The 26,673-nt window shown below is 42.4% G+C and overlaps 1 protein-coding gene across 2 annotated transcripts in view; it reads left to right on the top strand.

Annotated features, from left to right (window-relative positions):
- Positions 1-26,673, top strand: part of LOC113981506 (collagen type IV alpha-3-binding protein-like) — a 103,978-nt gene that overhangs the window by 51,008 nt on the left and 26,297 nt on the right. For both annotated transcript variants that reach the window (XM_027708910.1, XM_027708909.1), the window contains exons 4-7: positions 1,223-1,330; positions 2,114-2,252; positions 3,768-3,851; positions 16,276-16,433. In XM_027708910.1, coding sequence (XP_027564711.1) covers positions 1,223-1,330; positions 2,114-2,252; positions 3,768-3,851; positions 16,276-16,433 — 489 coding nt within the window. The remainder of the gene's footprint in view (positions 1-1,222; positions 1,331-2,113; positions 2,253-3,767; positions 3,852-16,275; positions 16,434-26,673) is intronic.

Genomic DNA, 26,673 nt, shown 5'->3' with positions numbered 1-26,673 from the left:
GAATCTTGGTTCTTTATTTCTTTGCTCAGAGCATGCATTCTGAGTTAGCTCTTCAGGCCTTGCTCTGTTTCAGATGAATCATAGAATCATAGAATCAGCTTGGTTGGAAGGGACCTCCGAGATCATCAAGTCCAACCCTTGATCCACTACCGCTGCGGTTGCTAGACCATGACACTAAGTGCCACATCCAGTCTTCTCTTAAAAACCTCCAGGGACGGAGAATCCACCACTTCCCTGGAAGACGTTGAATAGCACTGGTCCCAATACAGATCCCTGAGGGACACCACTTGTCACTGATGTCCATCAGGACTCTGAGCCGTTGACCACTACCCTCTGGATGTGACCATCCAACCGATTCCTTATCTGCCGAACAGTCTGCCTATCAAATCCTTGTCTCTCCAATTTAGAGAGGATGTTGTGGGGGACCATGTCAAAGACCTTTACAGAAGTCCAGATAAATGACATCTGTAGCCCTTCCCTTGTCCACTGATGTAGTCACTCCATGACAGAAGGTCACTAGGCTGGTTAGGCAGGACTTGCCCTTGGTGAAGCCGTGCTGGCTCTCTCGAAACACCTCCCTGTCCTCCATGTGCCTTAGCATAGCTTCTCAGAGGATCTGTTCCAGGATCTTCCCAGGCACAGAGGTGAGGCTGACAGGTCGGTAGTTCCCAGGGTCCTCCTGGGATGAAGAAAGTTCATACAAATTAATACTATAAAGACTGATACAATAGTCAGGGAATAAAATTTTCCAACACTGTCTTACATTCTCTTTCAGGGTTTTTCTTCTGCTTTGCCATGCCTGGGCCATTTTATGTTACCTGTAGGAAAATATTTTTCTTCCAGTTCCTCAGTATCTGTGTCTGTTACACTTGTGAGGACATTTTTTAAACAATATTCTTATATCTTTTTTGTTCTATTTTATCAATAGAAGGTTTTTATTTTTTTCATTATTTAATTAGTTACTATTTTGGAGACACATAATAAGTTGCATATAACTACTTTTTTCCAGATCAACATGATAAAAAAAAAAGATTCATAGTAACTTTACAGCTACATCAACATCTTAAACTTGCAGGCACAATCCGAGTTATTAAGCCCTTGCTGCTTCCTGACAAGAAACAAATGGGTTAGTTTAGAGGAGATGATATTAAACTTGCTTTCATTATTTCTTTTTTTATTAAAAGCCTCGTCACTCTACTTTTGTGTATGGTTTGGTTTTTAGACTGAATCTGGCTATGCATCAGAGTCAAGTTTGCGACGCCATGGCTCCATGGTGTCTCTTGTTTCTGGAGCAAGTGGATACTCTGCAACATCCACCTCTTCATTCAAGGTTAGTGAATAACATTTTCTTAGTATTGGTGTGTAAATAACACACACAACTGGAAAGTAAATAAACTATGTGAAGACTTATTCACACAATTATTGGAAAAAACCCAACAAATCTTTAGTTTGTTATAAGTGTTAGTAATTCAGCATGTGATGATGAACAGATTGTACAGGAACCTTTTTCATGCCTCTATGCAGTTGTCCCTCTTAAACTATGCTGTCATTTTCAAATCAAACCTGTGGGAGGATTTATTAGCCTTTCTTAGCATACTTCTGAGAATATAAGGACTTCTAAATGAAAGGAAATGCTGATTCTGTGACTTAAAAAATTTGCTTAATAGTGATCGACAAATAACAGCTTTGTTTCATATGTATTAATATTTAACATTTGAAATTGGATGGGCTGTACTTCTGTGAGAGCAGAAGAGGAGCAGCACAAGAAAGGGGAGAGTAAAGATTAGAACTAGAACTGACTGTTTTCAGGCAAATAGGTGTAAACCTGGTAGTATGCAAGATTGTTTTTAATAAACTTTTATTGAATGCTCTAAAGTAGCAGATGCAGTCAAGAGGAAAAATTAAGACCAGTGGACAAAATGAGTCAGAAACACTTTTATATGGTGTCTTATGTTCTAACATTAACAGTATTTCATAGCTGCTGATATCTGAAATTTCTTTGGTGTACCTAAAAAGAATTTGTTCTTCATAATTGCAGAAATACTTTTTTTTTTTCATTGAACTATTGCTGAGTCTGTAGAAGCATTTGAGCCTTTTTCGCTTGTATTTTCAGAAGGGCCATAGCTTACACGAGAAGCTTGCAGAAATGGAAACCTTTAGAGACATCTTGTGTAGACAAGTTGATACTTTACAGAAATACTTTGATGCCTGTGCAGATGCAGTTTCCAAAGATGAACTCCAGAGGGATAAAGGTAACACTGGAATTGAAAACTCTTATATCCATAGAATTTATCTTTTTACACAGTAATAGCCTTTGAAATAGTTACTATAGCATTTGATACCATATAAATGAAATAGGTATATTAAATTTACTCTTTACTAATGGGATCAATCATAGATATTTCTGCATAAACAGTGTTAACTATTTTCACTTCAGAAGTTGGATTCCCATAAAAATCTACTTAACTTAAATATTAACCCCTAGCTGTCAACTGTATAAATGTTCTTTTAAGCATTTGATGTTATAGAACAATAATTGTTTACCCCATAAGATGAATTCAAGTTAGTTTACTGCTGTGTCTCTGTCATGGTTTAACCCCAGCTGGCAACCAAGTACCATGCATCTATTTGCTCGCTTTACCTTCCCCGCCGATGGTATGGGGAGGAGAATCAGGACAGAAAAGAAAATAGAACTCCTGGGTTGAGATAAGAACAGTTTATTTGAAACAAAGTAAAAGATAATAATAATTGTAATAAGAAGGAGAGGGAGATAAAACCCAAGAAAGACAAGTGATGCACAATACAATTGCTCACCACCCACTGACCAATGCCCAGCCCGTTCCCAAGCCGCATTCAACCCCTGCTTCTAGGTAACTCCCCTCAGTTTATATACTGAGCATAACATTCTATGGTATGGAATATCCCTTTGGCCATTCAGGTCAACTGTCCCAGCTATGCTCCCTCCCATCTTTTTGTGCACCTCCTCACTGGCTGAGCATGAGACACCAAAAAGTCCTTGACTTAGAGTAAGCACTACTTAGCAACAACCAAAACATCAGTGTGTTATCAACGTTATTCTCATACTGAATCCAAAACACAGCACTGTACTGAGAAGAAAATGAGCTCTATCCCAGCTGAAACCATGAATCTCTTATCTTTATTTTGAAAAACAATAGCATATTAGGTTTGATAGGAACAATAAATTCTTTTAAAAAGGCAAAAGTTCTGCCATAATGAATGCTCCTGACATGTATTGGCTGTAGCTAGAGCACTGAGTGCACACTTGAAGTCCTAGTAGACTCAGGTGTGGATGTCTACATATCTCTGAATTGTTCTTCCCAGATCATGCACTCTCCCAAAGCATTTATATTCATTCCCACGTTTGTTCTGGCAGCCTGAAACTTTTGATAGTGAGAAAACAATAGATAATTACCATTCCACTTATTTGAGAACTTTCTAGTGTAAGAGTAGATAGTTGCTCAATTGTGGCTCCCTGCTTATCCAGTTGTAACACCAACATAATGTTCTTCTTACCATCGAATCAAGTGCTAAATTTTGATACTGAGCAAATGTTAGTCTCCTGATGGTTTCTGACAGTAATGCTGATAGTGGTCAGAAAAAAAGAGGAGAGGGTGTGTGCCACGACTGTTATAGGAAAAAAAATCTTAAATGCTGCTTAGCCATGAAGATGCTCTTAAATCTTTCTTGCACACTAAAGAATTGGGAAAGCTTTCTCACTCCCATAACACACACTTTCTCACATTTAGTGGTAGAAGATGATGAAGATGATTTCCCTGTGATGCGTTCCGATGGGGATGTTTTACATAACAGTAACAGCAGTAAGGAAAAATGTAAGTGTGTCAACTTTTTCACTGACAATTCATATGAATGGTATGATAAGCCTGATACAAGATGGGTATTTATGTTCTTTTCTAAGCAGAAAATTACAAGAATAGTTATTTGAATGTATGTGACAGGAAGTTTTTATTCATGTTAAGATAATCATGAAAAGCAGCTAAGGAATTATATAATCTGAGTTATTCTTAATTCACACAAATATTAATGCAAGACTGTTAAGATGGAGTTTCCTATTCTATGTCCAAAGCCATTTCCACTACAAAATTCTGTTGAAACAGCTGCATCATTTGTATATTGGGAACTGAGATTTGTAACAGGCGATTGCAGTTTTTCTTGCAAGTATTACCTGCTTTAGGAGTGTAGTGAAGCACAATGCTTTTCCAGTTAGGTGTGCCCCATTATGGTTTTTCTAAGTTCTATGGCTATGTAATGATTAAGTCAACATTGTTACTGGATCTCATTCATCACACTTTTGGTACTTTTTAAAACTGTATTTTTCAATGTTATGCTGAACAGAATTCTGATTTTTATTCTTATCTTAAATGATCTGTTTATAGTCATTGTACTTACTGCATCCATTCAGTAAATGTGAATTCCTCACACAAGTCTTGCTTTTTTAGAAATCTGATACTTCTGGCCTGCCAGAAGTTGTGTATGCATTTAAAAAATCTATTTATATTCTTCTTATACTTTCTCTTGTTTCCTGACTGAAATTATTTCCGTATTTGCATTCTATAATTGTTGACAATTCAGTATTTGTTAGACTTTGATTCACAAAACTTTGAAGCAGTACAGTTTCAAATCTGATGTAATCTCCAAAAGAAGTACTTACCAAAAGCATTTTTTAAAATTGTAGACACTTTCTTCAAGAATATGAAAAATATATGTGCAAAATAAGCCTTTTCTGTCTTCTGTTTTCTTTTATCTGGCTCTAGTTCCCCATGTATTGCATGTTTCCTTGCTGTATTTAAGTGCTCTTTCTAGATTATTGCCAAAACTCTTATGAGGAAAGGAATTGGAAGGAGTTTCAGTATACTTCCAGAAAATTAATCATATGAGTAGATTTTTTTCCAATGATAAAAAGTGCATGCTCTGCTAAGGATTAATTGTAGTGCTGATTTCAGAGGTTAAGTAGTGTATAACTGAAGTTTTCAATAAATCAGCAAAGATAAACAAGCTTGCAACACTCACCTGTAAGCAAGTCCACAGTTCCACTAATCCTATTTAATATATAAAAGTATATATAAAAGTATACATTTCTGAGGACTGTTAAGTCAGAACAAACTTTAGAAAACTGAAAAAAAAACCCTTTTTAAAAAAATTTTAAGTGAGAATTTAATTTCACTCCATGATTCATTTTAAAAAGATGACTTTGTCAAACTTAATTTTTGTAGAATGATATAGGAGTTTTAGCTTAATTTACCTTTAGAACATTTCTTCATATCTAAGTTCTTCTGATGCATCCACTATATATACACACATTCATTATGTGGAATGTCATTAGGAAAATCCGTATTTTTAGTACATCTGGTCATTTTAGAACATTTAAATACAAAGTGACTTCATTTATATTTTACTTCATGTGTTTAACAGGAATTTGAAGTGATACATTTCTCTTGTAAAAAGAAATTGCTATGTATTATGGGTGCATGTATATAAACTCACTTACTAGAGCTCACTACAGAAAATAATTTCTGCAACCTTTTGCTTTCTGCAAAACATCTAATTCCAGTTCCTTTGTCGATCTCACCAAGACTTTTGATACTGTGAGCAGAAAAGGTCTGTGGCAGATTTTGGAACGTTTAGGTTGTCCCCCCAAGTTCCTTAAAATAATCATCTCACTCCACGAGGATCAGCATGGCCAAGTCAGATATGGTAACACACTTTCTGAGCCCTTTCTAATAAAGAATGGCGTGAAACAAGGCTGCGTTCTTGCTCCAACCCTTTTCACAGTCTTTTTCAGCATGATGCTCCAAAGGGCCATGGCAGACCTCGATGATCCGGACGGTATCTACATTCGATATCGTACTGATGGAAGCCTATTCAACCTAAGGCGACTGAAGGCCCACACCAAGACCTTAAACCATCTTGTCCAGGAGCTGCTCTATGCTGATGACGCTGCCCTTGTTGCCCATACAGAAGCAGCCCTGCAGCGTTAAACATCCTGCTTTGCAGATGCTGCTGAGCTCTTTGGGCTGGAAGTCAGCTTAAAGAAGACAGAAGTTCTCCATCAACCTGCACCTCAGGAAGTCCCCCATCATCCCCACATCACCATTGGCCAATCAGAGCTCAAATCAGTCCAGCAGTTTAATTACCTAGGCAACTTCATCTCCTCGGATGGCGAGATTGACGGGGAGATAGACAACAGGTTAGCAAAGGCATATAGTGCTTTCGGAAAGCTTCATAAAAGAGTTTGACGAAATAAACACCTGTAGAAAAGTACAAAGATCAGTGTTTACAGAGCCATAATGCTGTCTACTCTCTTATACAGATCTCTCTTATACAGATCTGAATCACGCTTCCATCAACGCTGCCTCCGTACAATCCTAAACATCCACTGGTCAGATTATGTGACCAATACATCTGTTCTAGAACAAGCAGCAGTCACAAGTATTGAGGCCATGTTACTGAGAACACAGCTGCGTTGGGCAGGGCACGTCTCAAGGATGAAGGACCACCGCCTCCCTAAGATCATACTTTATGGTGAACTTGCCACTGGCTGCCGCAAGAGAGGAGCCCCAAAGAAAAGATACAAGGACTCCATGAAACAACATCTCAGCCTTGGCCATATTGATTATCATAACTGGTCTACTCTGGCCTCCAATCGGGAGGCCTGGAGACACACCATCTATAATGCTACTGATGCTTTTAAGAACACACGCAGGATCACCCTTGAGGAGAAAAGACAACGCAGAAAGAATCGTGCCTTGCAGAATATACCATCTAAGGAGTCTTTCTGCTGTGCCTTTTGCAACCGGACTTGCCTATCTCGTATTGGCCTTTTTAGCCACCAAGGCGCTTGTAACAAACGTGGGTAGAACCCTTCCCAAATCTTCGTTCGCAAAGCCTAGTCATGATGATGATGATGAATCCTGGTTCCATTAAATTTACTTTCCATCAGTTATTTCTACTAAGTCTTATCTTAATTTTAGTTTTTCTGTGTCTCTGATTTCTGAGGGCTAAATCCATTAAAGATTTAGTAGCTGAGTGGTGCAAAGCTTGATTAGAAATGAGAAATTAAACTAAGGTGGAATCATAACTGATGCAGTGGGAGAAGTAGGTGTCTCAAGTTGAAACACCCATGACTGTGTATTGAACAGAAAACTACTCTGACTAACTGATAATGAAAGATTTATCTTAAACTTCACCCTTTTCTTAAGCTTTGACTCAGAGCAGCTGTTAAGATTCTTCAGTTTCTGAAGTTTCAGGTTCCCTTCCTGATGTCTCTGAAATGACAGGAACAATCTTTATAACTGTAGCTTAAAAATGGTTGCCTGTCTGTTCTAAACATGGAGCTATTGTGCAGTCACTGCTCCAGGAAGTGGGAAGCACAGATTCAACCTCTTATTTAGCCTACTATGATAAGGAGGAGCGTTTGAGCCTACTGTTCAAACCACTAGCGCACCAATCTAGTACTCAAATCACTACATTTAAGAGTGATTTAAGGGGCCATACTCCCATTGTCTTTAGAAATTCATTCCCTTCTGCACCTTCCCTGGGTAGGAGGAGAAAGTTAGCATGACTGTAGAGATTTGTGTACTGCTCTGAAGATGATATTTTGGATAGGCTTTTTCTTTTCTGTGTTCTCTAGGATCTCTGAGTGAAAGTTAAAACGAGCACTATGAAGGTAATAAAATTTATTGCTCACTTTCCAATTAGAAAATCTGGTAACTGAAACGATGATTTGTATAAAGCACCAAGGGAGAGCCTGGCTGATGCATATTTACTCAGATCTTTGAATATAAGAATGTAGAATATTGATCAGGAAGCATTACCATTCATCTGCTCAGGAAAATGAGTGTATTTGGGTTTAAATTATGTAAGAATAAGAGCAGCAGGTGACACTTACTTAAGGGAACCTCTTTGAAGACAGAATGTGGTTTTGTACTGAAACTAAAAAGATGGAAATGGTACAGAGGCTGAAAGAAATTTGATATAAAACACAGTCGGATTTGCAGTGGATTTTAATGCTTTGAATGGAGGAAGAATATTCACCAATATATTGCTGAAATAATGAGGGGGTTTTTTTGCTTTATTTTTTTTTGTTTTTGTTTTTTTTAGAGGAACACTAATTATATTTATACTATTGCTATCCACAGAATATAAAAAAACAGTAGGTATCAATAAATGGGTTGTGCCCTAAATCATTTCTCTTTCATTTAGAATTAGTTTAGTGACATAAGATGTTGGTTCGGCCCCCCCGCTGGAAGTGCGCAGGGCCACCGCCCCCCCCACCATCCCCCCAGCAGGGGAAAGGAGAGAGGGAGCTTCACCAGCGTGGTTTTGTACCCTCCTGTGAAAGGAGAGTGGAAGCCTCGGGGCAAGCAGAGGTTTACCGGTCTGGTTTGGGGGAGGGGGGGGAGGGGAAGGGTACCAGGCGGACCGTGGGGATCCTCGGACTGGAGGGTGGGCAGGTAAGCAGTGCATGGGAAGATACGAGGTTACACGGTGGGGGGAGGATAAGGTCAGGGTGGATAATCGTTTCCTCGGGGGGTTAGGGGTCTCGGCCGGGCTGGGGCCTGGAGAGGTACTCAAGCCGTAGGTGGGTACGGGGCCCGGAACGGTTCTGTTCGTTTGTTTGTTTTTGGCTCACCTGCGGCTACTGCCCAGGTTCGGTATGTTCTGGATATATTCATTACATCCTGAAAGGGTGGTCAGGACAAAGGGTTGATCCTGGGTGTTTCCCTGGGATTGAATATAGACAGGTGGTAGAAAAGCAGGAAGTGTAAGACTTGCCCTAATCGTTTTAATCGTAGGAATGTAGCCTGTGTAATCCTATGTGGTTGCGAGCTATGCTGGCGATGGTACATGCCTTCGGTAGGGTCGCCCATGCCAGACAGGTCAAAACCGTAGGGCGAGATACAATACACCCTTGGGCAGGATGAGCTCGTTAGCCTTCTGGCATTCATCCTAGGAGAAGGACAACTCTAATCCCAAACCCGGGCAGATGGAGTTCGTGTAGCCCTGTAAGGCCATCCATCTAAGAGAAGGTCACTCTAATTAAACCTACATCCTGAGGACCTCGCTACCACCGTCCAAGCTCGCTCGGCCCTGGCAGATGAACCTTAGGATTAAAGGGTGGGTTCGGTTCCACGCATACTGCATCTCACCTAAAAAATCCATTGCGCAGGCTTGAAGGCTTTACCCACATGCAAAAAGCCCTGTAGCGACAGGCGAGGGTCGAAACGGCAGGTGAAAGGTGCACTGGAAGCTGCAGACCCAACCCTGCATGCAGGTGGTTCAAGACATTGGTCACTAGAGACTGACCAGAGATGACAGTCTCTTGGGGCAGCACCCTAAACGACCAAGCAGCCTTTTCAAGGACAGCACTGCTTGCTCCACTCGGAGAGGGGCCTAGAAAAGGTGGCCTAAACAAAGCTCATCTCCACCTTCACCCAGTTGGTTAACCGCAGGCCAACGGGCATCTTCTTCCAATGCGGTCGCACAAAGATCAAAAAACAAAGGCATACACCTGCCTCCAAAGGTGTACCTAAATTAACTCTAGCATGTTGGAATATCAGAACCATGCTCGATTCTGCAGATAGCAGACGTCCTGAGCATCGTTCTGCCCTAATCGCCCATGAACTGGCTCGTCTTAACATCAACATTGCTGCTCTCAGTGAAGTTCACCTTCACAAGGAAGGCAGCCTTAGAGAACATGGTGCCGGTTACACACTCTTTTGGTCAGGTAAGCCCAGAACCGAAAAGCGTATCTCAGGAGTTGGCTTCATGATCAAAAACTCTATTGTTCCTAAACTCGAAAATCTGCCGACAGGTATCTGACCACATTATCTCCCTACGCCTTCCACTACACAACAAGCAACACGTTGTCCTCTTTAGTATATATGCCCCAACTCTCCAAGCTGACCCTGCTGAAAAAGATAAATTTTACACTGACCTGCGCCGCCTTACCCAAAAGGTGCCTGCAGGTGATAAGATCATTATCCTTGGTGATTTCAATGCCAGAGTAGGTAAGAATTTTGAAGCATGGAAAGGAATATTAGGCAAGCATGGTGTTGGAAACTGCAACGATAATGGTCGACTTCTGCTAGAATTCTGTGCGGAGCAACAGCTCACCGTCACTAATACTATCTTTCAGCAGAAAAATAGTCTGAAGACAACCTGGATGCACCCCAGATCTAAGCATTGGCACCTCATTGATTATGTCTTGGTGCGACGGAGAGATGTCCGCGATGTCCTCCATACCCGTGTGATGCCCAGCGCAGAATGCCAAACAGACCATCGGCTTGTGCACTGTAAATGCAACTTCAATCTCAAATTCAAACCTAAAAGGGGCAGTATCCCAAGGAGAAGACTCCAAGTTAACAATCTCCAATCAGCCACAGTGAGAGACAAATTCCAGGCAAACCTTCAAACTAGGCTCGAAAACCATTCCATAGATTCTACAGATTTGTCTCCTGAAACAATTTGGCACCATATTAAAAACAGTGTCCTGCAATCCTCTGAAGAATCCTTAGGGTTCTCCTTCAAGAAGAACAAGGACTGGTTCGATGAAAACAATCAAGAGATCCAGGAATTGTTGAGGAAGAAGAGAACCACCCACCAAGCACACCTTGCACTGCCATCCTGTCATGCAAGAAAAACAGCCTTTCATCTTGCATGCAGCAAGCTCCAACAGAAACTCCGTGACATCCAGAACAAGTGGTGGATCAATCTAGCTGAAAAAACTCAATTATGCGCAGACATGGGTGATCACAAAGGATTCTATGAGGCCCTGAAAACAGCATATGGGCCTACATACCAAGTCCAAAGCCCTCTACTCAGCGCTGATGGTCAAACGCTTCTGACAGATAAAACCTCCATTCTGAATCAATGGTCTGAACATTTTCAGACTCTTTTCAGTACCAACCGTGTAGTCCAAGACTCAGCAATTCAGTCCATCACACAACAACCAGTAAAGTATGAATTAGATACTGCCCCCACTTTGGGAGAAACCCTCAAGGCCATACAGCAGGGGAAAATCGGAAAGGCAGCTGGGGTTGATGGAATTCCACCCGAAGTCTGGAAACATGGAGGCCTTGCACTCCATGCTAAATTTCACGAGTTTGTGGTGCGCTGTTGGGAACTAGGCGCACTACCATCAGACCTTCGTGATGCAGTCATCATCACTTTGTATAAGAAGAAAGGAATTAAATCAGATTGCTCAAATTACCGTGGTATTACTCTGCTCTCCATTGCTGGCAAAATCCTGGCTAGAATACTCTTGAACAGACTAATACCTGCTATAGCAGAAGGAATTTTACCTGAAAGTCAATGTGGTTTCAGAGCCAACAGGAGCACCACAGACATGATATTTGTTCTCAGACAACTGCAAGAGAAGTGTAGGGAACAGAACAAAGGTCTCTATGTAACCTTTGTCGACCTCACCAAGGCTTTCGATACTGTGAGCAGAAAAGGTCTATGGCAGATTTTGGAATGTTTAGGTTGTCCCCCCAAATTCCTTAAAATGATCCTCTCACTCCACAAGGATCAGCACGACCAAGTCAGATATGGCAATGCACTTTCTGAACCCTTTCTAATAACTAATGGTGTGAAACAAGGCTGCATTCTTGCTCCAACCCTTTTCACAGTCTTTTTCAGCATGATGCTCCAAAGGGCCATGGCAGACCTCGATGATCCGGACGGTATCTACATTCGATACCGTACTGATGGAAGCCTTTTCAACCTAAGGCGATTGAAGACCCACACTAAGACCTTAAACCATCTTGTCCGGGAGCTGCTTTACGCTGATGATGCCGCCCTTGTTGCCCACACAGAAGCAGCTCTGCACCATTTAACATCCTGCTTTGCAGATGCTGCTGAGCTCTTTGGGCTGGAAGTCAGCTTAAAGACAGAAGTTCTCTATCAACCTGCACCTCAGGAAGTCTTCCATCATCCCCATATCACCATTGCCCAATCAGAGCTCAAATCAGTCCAGCAGTTTAATTACCTAGGTAGCCTCATCTCCTTGGATGGTAAGGTTGACAGGGAGATAGACAACAGGTTAGCAAAGGCATATAGTGCTTTTGGAAAACTCCATAAAAGAGTATGGCGTAATAAACACCTGAAGAAAAGTACCAAGATCAGTGTTTACAAAGCCATAGTGCTGTCTACTCTCTTATATGGTTCCGAATCATGGGTCATCTACCGCCACCACCTGTGTCTCCTAGAACTCTTCCATCAACGCTGCCTGTGTACAATCCTAAACATCCACTGGTCAGACTATGTGACTAATACATCTGTTCTAGAACAAGCAACAGTCACAAGTATTGAGGCCATGTTGATGACAACACAGCTGCGTTGGGCAGGGCACGTCTCAAGGATGAAGGACCACCCCCTCCCTAAGATCCTGCTTTATGGTGAACTTGCCACCTGCTGCCGCAAGAGAGGAGCACCGAAGAAAAGATACAAGGACTCCCTGAAACAACATCTCAGCCTCGGCCATATTGATCAACATAACTGGTCTACTCTGGCCTCCAATTGGGAGGCCTGGAGACACATCATCTATAACGCTACTGTTTCCTTTGAGAACGCATGCAGGATTACTCTCGAGGAGAAAAGACAATGCAGAAAGAATCGTGTCTTGCAGAATATACCACCTGTCTTTCTGCTGTGCCTTTTGCAATTGGATATGTCTATCTCGTATTGGCCTCATTAGCCACCAGCGTGCTTGGAACAAACATGGATAGAGCCTTCCTAAATCTTCGTTCGCGAAGCCTAGCCATGAGTTTAGTGACATAAGATGTTAAAGTGGCATAAAATGGATAAGATAAAGAAATTTTGTTTTTCTGCTTACCATCTTTTAAAACCAGTCTTCCATTTCAGTTGAAAACAGATTTGATTGAACAGGTGATTTTTGGGACATCTGTGAAAGTATTACAAACAACATCTTAGGAACAAGAAGGCAAAACTGATCTATCCTAACAGACATAGAGGTGTGTAGGAAAGAAGGACTGAAGAACTATTGAATAAGGCTAAAGCATGTTATGAAAAATCCATTATAAGAAATGCAAGAGAAAACAATTCATGAATAAAGTAAAATTCTTAAGAAACAGGATAATTAAAAAGCAACCACTTGGAAGATGTTGAAGTAGAAGAAAAATCATACTGCTACTTCTTTCACTTGGCTACATACAGTTTGATCACCAGGCAAGAAGAGCAGTTGCAATGATAAGAACACTTTTCTATTAGCCTTCAGCTTTAACCTATAGATTTCCTGATGCAAGATTTCATTTTGAAACTTGATGACACTGACTTTGAAACTGCAAGCTCTGTATATATTACTGCTGCTTTGAGACTAGTCATTAAAGAATTACTTAGAATATATGTTAACTGAAACTGTATGGAAGTATTGAGTTGTAACTGAAATGTAAAGACATCCAGGAACAAAAAATGGCTTTTTTTCCAGGAAATGAGGCTACATTGCTGCATCTCCCTTGCAATCTACTACAGATTTCTGAAATTATTTTATACTGTTGCAGTCAGTGGTAATTTCTTCAGTGTGTCTAGCATGTTGCATACTTAAAAGAAAAATCACATGTATAAGCAGCATAGCTGTGCTGGTAAGCCTGCACATGAACATGGTCTACACCAGCAGGACATATTAGCAGTATAAACTGCATTTTCCCCTCTGCAGCTGTAAGGGGGAGGGAAAGCTCATTATTGCTTCTGAAACAGATTGATCTTTCTTTCTTTCACTCTCATTGCCCTTACCCTTTTAGGGAGTATTCCTGATTAACATAAAACAAAAAGATAAGCTGTGTTCTACCGTAGTATGTATGTTTACTGAGGTATTTGAAGTAGTGTGAGGTGTGTAAACATCTGTTTGAAAAAGTTTGATTCCTTCGGAAAGAAGGGCATATAAAACCTCTGGAGACAAGCCATTGCTTAAGATCATGTGATGCTTGCTTTCTGTTCTTTAAGTGCAGATATTGTGCTCTACTATTAGAGAACAGCAATTGCATTTCTCTTCTCTACAAGAACTGAACTGCTTGAAAGCTCTGCTTTTTACCGTTTGTCATGGTTTGAGACTCTCAAAAATCCAATTTCCAAGTCCAAGCCCCCCTCCCACAATTTGCTTCAGTGCGAGAGGGTTTTCCAGACATAACACAAGACTCAGTATGGGGAGAAGGGAATCATATTACAATTGTTACACAAATAAATACTATAATACATTATATACACAGTTCTAACTATCCTATGGTAAAGCAATATATTTACATTAGATCAAATCTCCTTTCCTTCCAATAAAAGTTCAGAAGGGAAGAAGGAAAGATCCTTTCCACTTTCAGGACAGCAGTGTCTCTCCTCTTCAAAGCAGCAGTCGTAGCTGGAGTTGTCGTAGCTGGAATCTCTCTCTCTCTCTCTCTCTCCATTACACACAAGGGGGTCTTCTCTCACCCCTTGGCCCTTCAGCTCCAGCCGAAGGTCTCTCTCCTGTGGACTGCGAAGCAGGGACAAGGCTCACTTCACCATGTCATATCACGAAGTGCAGGGCATCTTCGTGACAGTCCCTTCCTCAGGCGATTCAAGCTCCTCCTGAGTCAGAATGTTTAGGGCAGCTCTCAGTTCAGTCTTTGCCTCAAGTGTCCTACCAGAGCTCCTTTGCTCTGTCTCAAACTGCCAGCGTGGCAGCAGGCGGGGGGGCAAGACCACTTCCCCCGCATTCTGTCCGGCCGTCCCAGTCCAGCTTCCAGGACGTCTCTGAGCTTCTCAACTCCTGTCTCTGGTGCTGCTGCATTGCAGGACTCCCTTCAAGTAGAAGTCCACCCCCTCCTTCCAGGAGGGATCTCAAAGGTTTGGGGAAATAAAATCAGACTCACCCCAAACAGTCTCTACTGAGCTTAGTCCTCTCTCTCTCTCTCCATCAGACATCTCTGTGTCTCTCAGCTTGGCTACATGCCGTCTTTGCTGCTTCCCTCTTATCTTCTTGGCTTTCTGCCACAGTTCTCTGTTCACTGCTGCTCTGCTGCCTTTTCAATGTCTCTGGCTGTCCACTCACAGCGAAGAAACTTCCCCCAGCTCTTAGCCACAGTACTTGGCCCAGTTTAACACTGTTCCAAGTTCTTGTAGCCCCCAGCCGGGGCTGGTGGGGCCTTGGCCCCCAGCGGGGCTTCTGGCCCCTCTCTCTCCTCGTGGTCTCAGAACATGGCTACTTCTCTTCCAACTACATCATCATTCTTCTTTTCTGGTCTGGTGTGATATGTTTTCATTTTGCAGGGGCGCTGATTGGGTCAACACCAAGAAACACCACCCCCCTGGAGTTAACCACTTTCCAAACCCAGGAGAAAACCCTTTTTAACCCAGGACACCGTTGCAGACAGATATTGAATAAATTTACATGAATATTTATTTTTACTCTTTAAACCATAACAGTGGCCCATTGACAAACTGACAGACCGGGAAAAGAAAGCAATATCCAAGTGGGTGATAAGTCATCAGGTTGCCCCATGGCATAGCAGGAGTTACTTTAACTTGCTTGGCTCAGCTTCAACATGAGTGTTAGTTTTGCTTTCCAATATTTTCTGACATTAATGTATAGTGTTTGCTTTGGTATTCTGTCAACCTACATACGAGTTTGACATAGAGTATGTACTTTTTTGTCACACGTTTTAAGTGACTTGTTTAAATAGCCTTAGTAACAGATGGCCTGGTTGACATCATGAATATGTTGTTGAAACTACAAAATGCCACAGTACTTGGATAATTCAACACATTTAATACTTTTATATCATACCTTTTTATGTTGTGGTTTTTAAGTCTATAGTTACCTGATTAAAGCAGCCTTGAAATGTTACCTTTGGTGTTTGATCGCATTTTGAAATTGTTTCTTTCTTAGTGCTGTATCGGATATATTTTAAGGTTGCTCTGTGTTAATTAGGTCCCACTTCAAACTGTAAAACTGCTACTGTTACAAAGTATTCCCACTCCCTCCACCCACATGATTTGCAGAGTAATACAGCATTACAAGCAGACTTTAAATACAGTACAGCAAGATGAAATTGAAGGGATGTGTTTTTCTTTTTGAATCTCTTTCCTTATTCAGGGAATAGCTGAAAATTATTAGCACTTTTTTATTTTTAAATTAAATTTCTAGCCAGTCTATTTTCTTCAAACAGTGGTAATATAAAGCATATATGTAAAATGCTTGTTTGAGGTAAAGGCAGCTATCAGTGAATAATTCGTGTTTGGTTTTAGTGTTTCCACATGTGACACCCAAAGGAATTAATGGCATAGACTTTAAAGGAGAAGCTATAACTTTCAAGGCAACTACTGCTGGAATCCTTGCTACACTCTCTCATTGCATTGAACTCATGGTGAAACGTGAAGAAAGCTGGCAAAAAAGGCTAGATAAGGTAAGATCATTTTCCTTTTACTTTTGTTGAAAAATGTGTTTCTTTAGTTTGAAATTGAAATTTCAAATTAGCTGGTTTAAAGTTTTTTATTCCAGGTATTACTTTTATTTATATGTATAGCATTTATTAATTTTAGATGCTTTCATTATTTATTACTCCTTTAAAATGTTAAAACCTCATTCCAACAGTTGGTGATACAGTAACATTATTCATCATATTCTTTCTTTTCCCAGCCCTTGTTCAGATAGTATTCCTATATTTTTAATACTATAAAGAACCTGATAGTACTCTACAGTAATAAGTGTATTGCTTGCAGGCCTCTAAGCAAGACCTAATTATCCATGCTTGCAAAATGATGTGCAAATCTCTGAAATGTTTTGTGATAAGAAATTGTGACAGAACTGAGAAGAACAACCAGTATTAACTTTAAAGATCTAAAATGCAGTTATTTCACTTACCTTTAGGAGACTTAAGCGATTCATTTAATTCATGTTTTATACCAATTGGTTAATTTTTGGGGTGGGGTGGGAATGGTATTATATGTTATTCTTATGGCAGTGATAGTTCATGGTAAGCCTACTCAACCACTATAGCAACTTGAAAGGAGCAGTGTCCTCTCTCTACAGATGAGATGTGGTAGAAGCATGGCTAGGTTGTACTTCAGGCTTTTCAGGCTCTAGAATCCTGCCATCATTGACTGGTGTCCTGTACAGTCCTTCAGCCATTGTTGTCTCATTTTTAATTTAACATGTTTCCATATAGTGTATATCTCATTTCAAATCTTAATATGTGTTAGGGCTACACAATTCAAAGAGTGAAGTCATTCAGACAAAACACATCCATGTTTGAATCCTTGCCCATGTCTCCTGGCTCTTCTTTGTCCGTATGTCAAAGACCTGGTCAAAGACCTGGTCCTATCTAACAGTGTTGTGACTTCTGTCAACACTTAATTTATTATTGCTTCATCTAGATAGTTGGAGGAATTATAGCAGACCTAAGACTTCAAGCTTATTCATAGGATTGTAGGGTAATTCAGGTTGGAAGAGACCTCAAGAGGTCTCTAGCCCAACCTCCTGCTTAAAGGAAGGACAGTTTGAATCAGACTGGGTTGCTCATGGATTTATCAAGTCTGATTTCAAGTCTCCAAGGCTGAAGACTGCACAGCCTTTCTGAGCAGCCTGTTCTGATGCTCAGCTGTTGATATATATTCACTTGGAGCAGCTCTTATTCCAGTATCTGCCTATTGTTTTTCCTCTTCCTACTATAGACTACTGTGAAGACTCTGGCTCCATTTGTTGATGACCTCCTCGGAGCTATTGAAAGGCTACTATTAAGTTCCCCCACAAAAGCCTTCTCTATTCCACGCTGAGCAAACACAGTTCACTCATGCTGATCAGACTTGGCTTAGAGCATGGATGAAGTGAATTTTTTCTTACTAGTATGTTATTACAAAATAATATGTTAGTATAGAATTTGGTTTAGATAAGTTGTCATATTTTTTCTTCTTCTGTGGACTAATCTTAAAGCACTTGTTTTCAACTGCAAGCAGTTAAACATTCAAACCTAAATTTCACTTTCACTCATACAGAATTACAGAATCATTTAGATTGGAAAAGACCTCTAAGATCATTGAGTCCCACCTTTGACCAATCACCACCTTGTCAACTTGGGACCCCTGGTGGCCTAGTGGTTAGCATGCAGGACTCTCACCTCTGCGACCCAGGTTCGAATCCCAGCCAGTCCCCCTGTGAGGCCATCCATCTATGAGAAGGTCACTCTAAACAAACCTACGTCCTGAGGACCTCACTGCCATTGTCCAAGCTCGCTTGGCCCCGGCAGATGAACCTTAGGATTAAAGGGTGGGCTCAGTTCAGCGCAGGCTGTGTCTCACCTAAAAAATCCATTGCACAGGCTGGAAAGGTAAAAAGACCTTTCCCCAAATCTTCGTTCGCGAAGACTGGCCATTATTATTATTATTACCTTGTCAACTTAAGACCATAGCACTAAGTGCCACGTCCAGTCATTTCTTGAACACTTCCAGGGATGATGACTCTGCCTCCCTGGGCAGTCCATTCCAATGCTTATTAACCCTTTCCCTGAAGAAATTCTTTCTGGTGTCCAACCTGAACCTCCCCTGGCACAGCTTGAGGCTACATCCTCTTGTCCTATCTCTAGATGATTGGGAGAAGAGGTCAACCCCCACCTGGCTACAACCTCCTTTCAGGTAGTTGTAGAGAGCAATAAATTCTCCCCTGAGCCTCGTCTCCAGGCTAAACAACCCCAGCTCCCTCAGCCGCTTCTGATATGACTTATTCTCTAGACCCTTCACCAACTTCGTTGCCATTCTCTGGACATACTCCAACCCCTCAGTGTCCTTCCTGTAATGGAAGGGCTCAGAACTGGACACAGTACTTGAGGTGCAGCCTCACCAGTGCCGAGTACAGAGGGACAATCACTTCCCTAGTCCTGCTGGTCACACTATTTCTGGTACAGGCCAGGATGCCATTGGCCTTCTTGGCCACCTGGGCACACTGCTGGCTCATGTTCAGCTGACTGTCAACCAACACCCCAAGGCCCTTTTCCACTGGGCAGCTTTCCAGCCACTCTTCACCCAGCCTGTAGCGCTGCATGGGGTTATTGTGACTCAAGTGCAGGACCCAGCACTGGGCCTTGTTGAACCTCATACAATTGGCCTTGGCCCATCGATCCAGCCTGTCCAGATCCCTCTGCAGAGCCTTCCTACCCTCCAGCAGATCAACACTCCCACCCAACTTGGTGTTGTATGACAAACTTACTTAAACAGGACTGGCCCCAATACTGAGCATTGGGGAACCCCACTAGTGACCAGCCACCAACTGGATACAGCACCATTCACCACCACTCTCTGGGCCCGGCCATCCAGCCAGCGAAGAGTGCACCTGTCCAAGTCGTGTGTAAGGTAAAATATACGCAGGTACTTTCCCCAAAAATGCCAAGGCAATGGAAAGGGTTCAAAAAGGTTTATTTCGGAGGCAAGGGCGCTAAAAACTTACAAAAACCTCACAGTGCTGCCAGGCAGCACTGGGTCTCAGGGAAAAGGCACCTCCTGTTTTTAACGTCAAGGTTTTATTATCTCTGCTCCCCCCTCTCTCCCTGCTGGAATGCGAAGACCTGTTGTCCTGGTTAGAACGGCTGGGACCAATTCATCACTGGATGGGTATCACCCAAAACTGTGTATTCTATAGCCTTCCATGCCATTTCCCAGAAACTGTTGTCAGTGGAGGCCTGCGAGGTGGGGGGATGTTCCTGTCCTCATACCCTTTTATGGAATCCCCCGCTTTGATACCCTTTTATGGAATTCCCCTCTGTGACAGAGGGACTGAGCATTATCATGCCCTTTTATGGAATTCCCTACTCTGAGGGAGGGACTGAGCACTCCCGCCTGGAGAGTATATAACTGGGAGTTTCGGAACCTTGCCACCTCTCATGGGATCCAGAGGAAGACTGCAGACCACCGCTCTCAACTAGACTGCAGACCACCACCTTCAACCAGACGCAGACCACCGCCTTCAACCAGACTGAGACCACCACCCTCAACTGGACTGAAATCACCACTTTTGACCAGACTGCAACAGCTCTCCCACCAGCAGGTTTTTCCCCTCTCCCTTTACTTTGGACTCGGGGTAGGGGCCAAGGTACATCACTTTTGTTCATACCCCAGGGTGCTGGGTTATACATTTGGGTTTTGTGGGTTAAAACCAATTATCTGTCTGTATAATTGTACTTATTGTATTATTTTAATAAATTGTTATTCTGACTTATAAATCTCTCTTTTGAATTGAGTTCATTTTGCCTTGCTGGTTAACTTTTAAACCAGCACACCTGTGGCATCTGCTCTCTCCTCACATATCAGAGAGCGAACTTCTGGAATGCGAGGGGGGAGAGAACAGCACTGTTTTGAGAAAGTGGCAAGGGAAACCTTTCCTAAGTGAAATAACTGACTCCTCGGTAACAAAATCTTCTGGAAAAGGGTTATTTACCCCTACACAGTGGGCTGCCAGCTTTTCCAGGAGAATGCCATGGGAGACAGTATCAAAGGCTTTACTGAAGACCAGGTAGACAACATGCACAGCCTTTCCCTCATCCATTAGGCGGGTCACCTGGTCATAAAAGGAAATCAGGTTGGTCAGGCAGGACCTGCCTTTCCTAAACCCATGCTGGCTGGGTTTGATCCCTTGGTTGTTCTGTATGTGCCGTGTGATCGCACCCAAGATTATCTGTTCCATAACCTTGTCGGGCACCGAGGTCAGGCTGACAGGTCTGTAGCTCCCCACATCCTCCTTCTGGCCATTCTTGTGGATGGGCATCACATTGGTCAACAGCCAGTCATCTGGGACATCCCCAGTAAGCCAGGACTGCTGATAAATGATGGAGTGGCTTAGTGAGCTCTTCAGTCAGCTCCCTCAACACCCTCAGGTGAATCTCATCCACCCCATAGACTTGTGAGCGTCTAAGTGGCACAGTAGGTCACTAACTACTTCCTCCTTGATTACAGGGGGTCTATTCTGCTCCTTGTCCCTGTCTCCCAGCTCAGGGGGCTGATTGCCCTGAGGATAACCAGTCTTACTGTTAAAGACTGAGGCAAAGAAGGCATTAAGCACCTCAGCGTTTTCCTCATCCTTGGTGACTATATTCCCCCCTGCGTCCAATAAAGGATGGAGATTTTCCTTGGCCCTCCTGTTGCTGTTGATGTATTGATAAAAACACTTTTATTATCTTTCACAGCAGTGGCCAGATCGAGTTCTAGTTGAGCTTTCGCTTTTCTAATTTTTTCTCTGCATGACCTAACGACATCCTTGTACTCTTCCTGAGTTGTCTGCCCCTTCTTCCAAAGGTCATAAACCCTCTTTTTTCCCCTGAGTTCCTGCAAAAGATCCCCATTCACCCAGGCCAGTCTTCTTCCCCGACGACTCGTCTTTCAGCACAGAGGGACAGCCTGCTCCTGGCGCCTTTAAGATTTCCTTCTTAAAGTATGTCCAGCCTTCCTGGACCCCTTTGTTATTAAGGACTGTTTACCAGGGGACTCGGGACCCCTGGTGGCCTAGTGGTTAGGATGCGGCACTCTCACCGCTGCGACCCAGGTTCGATTCCTGGTCCCCCGGGCAGATGGAGCTCGTTAGCCCTGTGAGGCCATCCATCTATGAGAAGGTCACTATAAAAAAAACCCTACGTCCTGAGGACCTCACTGCCATTGTCCAAGCTTGCTTGGCCCCGGCAGATGAACCTTAGGATTAAAGGGTGGGCTCAGTTCAGCGCATGCTGTGTCTCACCTAAAAAATCCATTGCGCAGGCTTGAAAGGTAAAAGAGCTTTCCCAAAATCTTCGTTCGCGAAGACTGGCCATTATTTACCAGGGGACTCTCTGAACCAGTGTCTTGAACAGGCCAAAGTCCACCCTCCGGAAGTCCAAGGCCCAGGTTTTGTTGACGACCCCCTCCTTACTTCACCAAGAATCAAAAACTGCCTCCTCTCTGCTGTGTTGAGTTTCCAGGAGACATCCAGCAAGTTAAAGTCCCCCACAAGTACAAGGGCTAGTGATCATGAAACATCAGAGAGCCACTTATAGAAGACTTCATTTGCCTCTTTATCCTGGTTGGCTGGTCTGTAACAGAATCCCACCAAGATATCTGCCTTGTGAGCCTTCCCCCTGATTCTTACCAATAGGCACTCATACAGCAACATACCATCTCATACGCCATGAGTAAATACTTTTTAAAGGGGACCGCAAGCTTATTTGGACTTGGTTTTCCAGAAATTAAAATAGCAAAAGCATTAGCTCAGTTGGTTAGAGCATGGTGTTAATAACCCCAAGGTTGTGGGTTTTATCCCCATATGGGCCATTCACTTTAGAGTTGGACTTGGTGATCCTTGTGGGTCCCTTTCATCTCAGAATATTCTGTGATTCTAAAAACTTGGAGATTTTAAGTTTCTCTGCTTTGGTAGACCTGCAACTTTGTCACACTTGTCAGTGAAATTTTCTGGGGTTTACAGCACACTCACGGTGAAGTACTGTAATTCTAATATAAAATAACCTTTTCTAATTGGATTCCTCTAATTCCTAGCCTTTTAGGTGAGGAGATTTTTATTTAATTAAATAATATAAAATCATGATGGGTTAGCCTTGGCTAACAGCCAAATGCCCACCCAACTGCTCACTTAGCACCCCATTCAGCAGGACTGGAGTGTGTGTGTGTGGGGGGAAATAGGATGAGAAAGCTCACAAATCAAAAGACAGGAAGATTGCTCACTAGTTCTTGTCATGGTAGAAAATCTGTTGCTGATTAAAATAGGTACAGTTAGTAGGAAACAAAAAGACAAACACTAAAACAGCTTTCTTCCCCCATTTCCCAGTCTCAACTTCACTCTTTCACTGCAGGCCTCTCTACCCCCCTGCTTGCTAGCCCCAAGGAATGCAGAGTGTTGGGGGGTGGGAGGTGGGGAGTGGAGGGTTGGAGGTCAATCCAAAACACTTAGTTTCTGCCACTCCTTCCCCTCATACTTTTCCCCTGCTCCAGCACAGGTCCTTTTCAGGGCTGTAGTCCTCTGGGAAAACTCTGCTTCAGCTGGAGCCCTCCATGGAACATGGTTCCTTCAGGAAATGTCCCTCTGCTCCAGTGTGGGGTCCTCCATGGGCTACATATATTCTCTTCCCTGGAACTCTTCCTCATCATTCTCTTCTGGCCTTGGCATTCCCTCTGTTTCTCACTTTTTGTTCCACCTCCTCTCTCCCTGGACTGTTTTTTGCTCTTAAATACATTTTCACAGAGGTTCCATGCATTTGGTGGATGGGCTCAACTGTGTCCTGTGGTGGGTCTGTTTTGGAGCCTATCTGACACAGGACAGACCCTGGCTGCCTCCTGCAGAGGTCACTCCTGCAGCCCCCCACAACCAACACCTTGACACCTACACCCTGCACAAGAATTTTAAGACAGCAGTTGAATGTATTCAGACCTTTGCTAACATTATTTATTCCGCTTCAGTTGTAGGGCTTCTTTTGTTTTGTTTTTTCACCTTGTTGTTTTAGTGACTAAACATGGCTCTGTAAAAGTCTCTTCTATAACTCTGGGCCTGAGCAAAATTAAATTACTCTGTCATCTGATAAATAGATGTAGGAGGAGAATGATGTTGATCTGTGTACTCTTGGGTTTCTTGGATAGATGCTTATGCTGCTCCGAAAAGGAAATAAATATTAGAAGATGATGAAGTTCAGAATATTTTCTGTGAGAGGTTAGAGGGGAAAATTATATTAAACTGGGCAGCAGTTTGTGTTTGTTCTAGCTGGGAGGTTTTTAAAGCTCTTGTAAGTCTGTCCAGTGTCCGTAAAAAACCAGCTAGAAGAACTGAAAGGTGCAGCGTCAAGTTTGTCCTTTGTATATCAGCAGATTCACTCCGCAGGCCCTGTGCTGTGCAGGTTTGTCATAGGAAGAACAGGACCTCTGTCAGTGGCTAAAAGCAATGAGTGTTTTACAAGTTGTGTAAGTACCATTGTAATCCAGCTTGCTCTCCTTCCCTCTCCAGCCTCCGCACTTCACTAGCTTCAGAACCATGTTTTACTTGGCAGCAAAACACAAATGTGATTAGTGAGAGTCCTGCTACGTCACAAAATTATACAGCCTCCATCTTGTAGAGGGCCAGTTTAGCCTAAAGATGAGATTTATGTCTGCTGAACTTGGAGCAAATATATTTCAAAATTATACCTGTCTTAAATTATTTCTAATATTAAAAAGCTCAGGTTCATCAGAATTTGTTGAATCTGGAGCTGACTACAATTTGGCTTGAGATGAGTATAGTGCTATGAAGTGAGTATCTTTCTCTTGAAACCCTGTTTTTTAAATAAATGAAAGGTTTTAAGTTGCATCAAGAATCGAAAACTCTATCATTTCGTGGTTGCTATGCCCAAGACGGACTCTGACCACCGCATCTCCCACCAGCCCTTCTCTGTTTGTAAACAGCAGGTCTAGCGGGGCACCATCCCTGGTAGGCTCACTTACCATCTGTGTCAGTGTAGTAGGATGCTCTGCCTTGATAGGGCTTATCTGCCTAGGTTTGGAATTTGGTCAGAGAATTCAAACAAAGCAAGCTATCAGTGGTTAGTTATGGCTGGTTGTTGCCATGGTGCTGCTTTTAGTGTTCAGTTATGCTAAAACCAGCCTGATTCCCCAAACTTCAAACACATATCCTGCTTTTTGAAGCAGGATTTGACAGATAAGCTGCTAGCTGGCCTGAAGATATGTGAATGACAGTCAATCACTTTATAACTATAAAAGCCCAGTCCAACTTTCTTCCACATACTTTCTTGAAGTGTATGGAGCTTCTCTGTGAAGCAGGGATGCCACTTCATGGTTACTCCCCAGAGGTTAAGTGAAATCTACCTACTATCGTTGTATGGTGAGTTACATCAATCTCTACTTAATGATTGTTTATTTTGCTAGCTTTGATACAATTACCTTATTATAATTGCTTTAATGTAATTGCTTTGACGTAGTGCACTATATTATCCTATCTTATACTATACTATTAGTAGTTTTTAGCTTTTATACTGTGTAGTAAATAATTCTGATTAAGATCTTTCATCTGTTCATTTGTCTTTTCATTTTTCATAATAAATAATTCATTTTATATAAATATATCTTATTTGCCATCATTAAGACCTGCAGGACAAAAGTGGTATAATCACACCTCTATATTTCCTTAAATTTAAACTGTTGACAAAATCTGAGGCTAAGATTGGGTCCAGTCACACTCAGGCTCCTCTCTGAGAAGGAGTTTAGAAAACAAAGGGGTCCTTTCTGCACCTCATAGCTCAAGGAGAGGGCTTCTCTAATAAACTTTGTCTAAGCCTTCCACTCCTCCCCACGACAGTCAGGAAGTTCTCTTCCACACACTCCAGGAACCTCCTAGACTGCCTCCTCTCTGCTGTGTTGAGAATTGATGCTGAAAAAACCTCGGAATGATTAACTAACTGCTCAGAGACTTTGCATCTTTAAGTAGCAAGGTAATTGTTTATTCAACGTTGGGAGCAAGCCAGCTCGCGCTGGACAAACTTGCTCGACTTGAAAGTGCAAAAGTAAGCCATTTTATACCCTTTAGATACATGGTTACATCATTTAACATATATATTAATAAGTAGGCTAGTCTCTGGGAGGAGTCTTTCCAGGCATGCACAGTCTTCTACTGTGGGGGTCTTCTCCTCAAGCCTTCATCCCTCTGGTGGTCGCCACACACGTCTTCCTCAATTTGACCTCTTCTTAAGTGACCTGAATTCTTTAAGCTTGCAAAATCCTGGCTTCGGGCCTTCTATATCTTATTCAAACATCTAGTTTACCTAATTTATTACCATGTGTATACTACTTCTATTCTTTCCATAATAAGGCCTTTGGTCCAGCGAGCAGAACAGAACATGATATTAACCAGTGCTCCTAAAATGTTCTTCTAGCAAAACAGGTAGAGCAAACAGGACAAGGTATACCAGCTGAATCATTGTTAACTCTTTTTAGTGCCTTTTTGCCATCAGTTTCCAGCAGGCATCCAGCAAGTTAGTCTCCCACGAGAACAAGGGCTAGCAATCGTGAAACATCAGAGACCCGCTCATAGAATACTTCATCTGCCTCTTCATCTTGGTTGGGTGGTCTATAACAGTGTCCCACCAGGATGTCAGCCTTGTTGGTCTTCCCCCTGATTCTTACCCATAGGCACTCAACCTTATTGTCACTATCCTTGAGCTCTATATAGCCAAAACACTCCCTTATGTACATAGCCATTTTACCGCCTCTCCTTCCTCGCCTTTCCCTTCTGAAGAGCTTGTAGCCATCCATTGCAGCACTCCAGTTATGCAAAGTCATCCCATCATATTTCAGTGATAGCAACTACGTCATAGCTTTCCTGCTGCACACTGACCTCCAGCTCTGCCTGTTTGTTGCCCATACTGTGTGCATTGGTGTAGATGCACTTCAGCTGGGCTATTGATTTCACCCCCGACACAAGCATGCCACCTCTAGGCTCATCTCTAGCGAACCTGGTCTTATCCCCTTCCCTCTTCAAACCTAGTTTAAAGCCCTTTCAATCAACCCTGCCAACTCATGGGCTAGAATCCTTTCCCCCTGTTAGACAGGTGAACCCCATCTGTCTCCAGCAGGCCTGATGCCGTATAAACTGCCCCATGATTGCAAAAGCTAAAATTCCAACAATGGCACCAACCTTTA

This window comes from Neopelma chrysocephalum, unplaced genomic scaffold (genome assembly GCF_003984885.1).
Source record: "Neopelma chrysocephalum unplaced genomic scaffold, ASM398488v2 Primary Assembly neopelma1_96599, whole genome shotgun sequence".
NCBI classification, from domain to species: Eukaryota; Metazoa; Chordata; class Aves; order Passeriformes; family Pipridae; genus Neopelma; species Neopelma chrysocephalum.
This window is presented reverse-complemented; position numbering and strand designations above follow the sequence as displayed.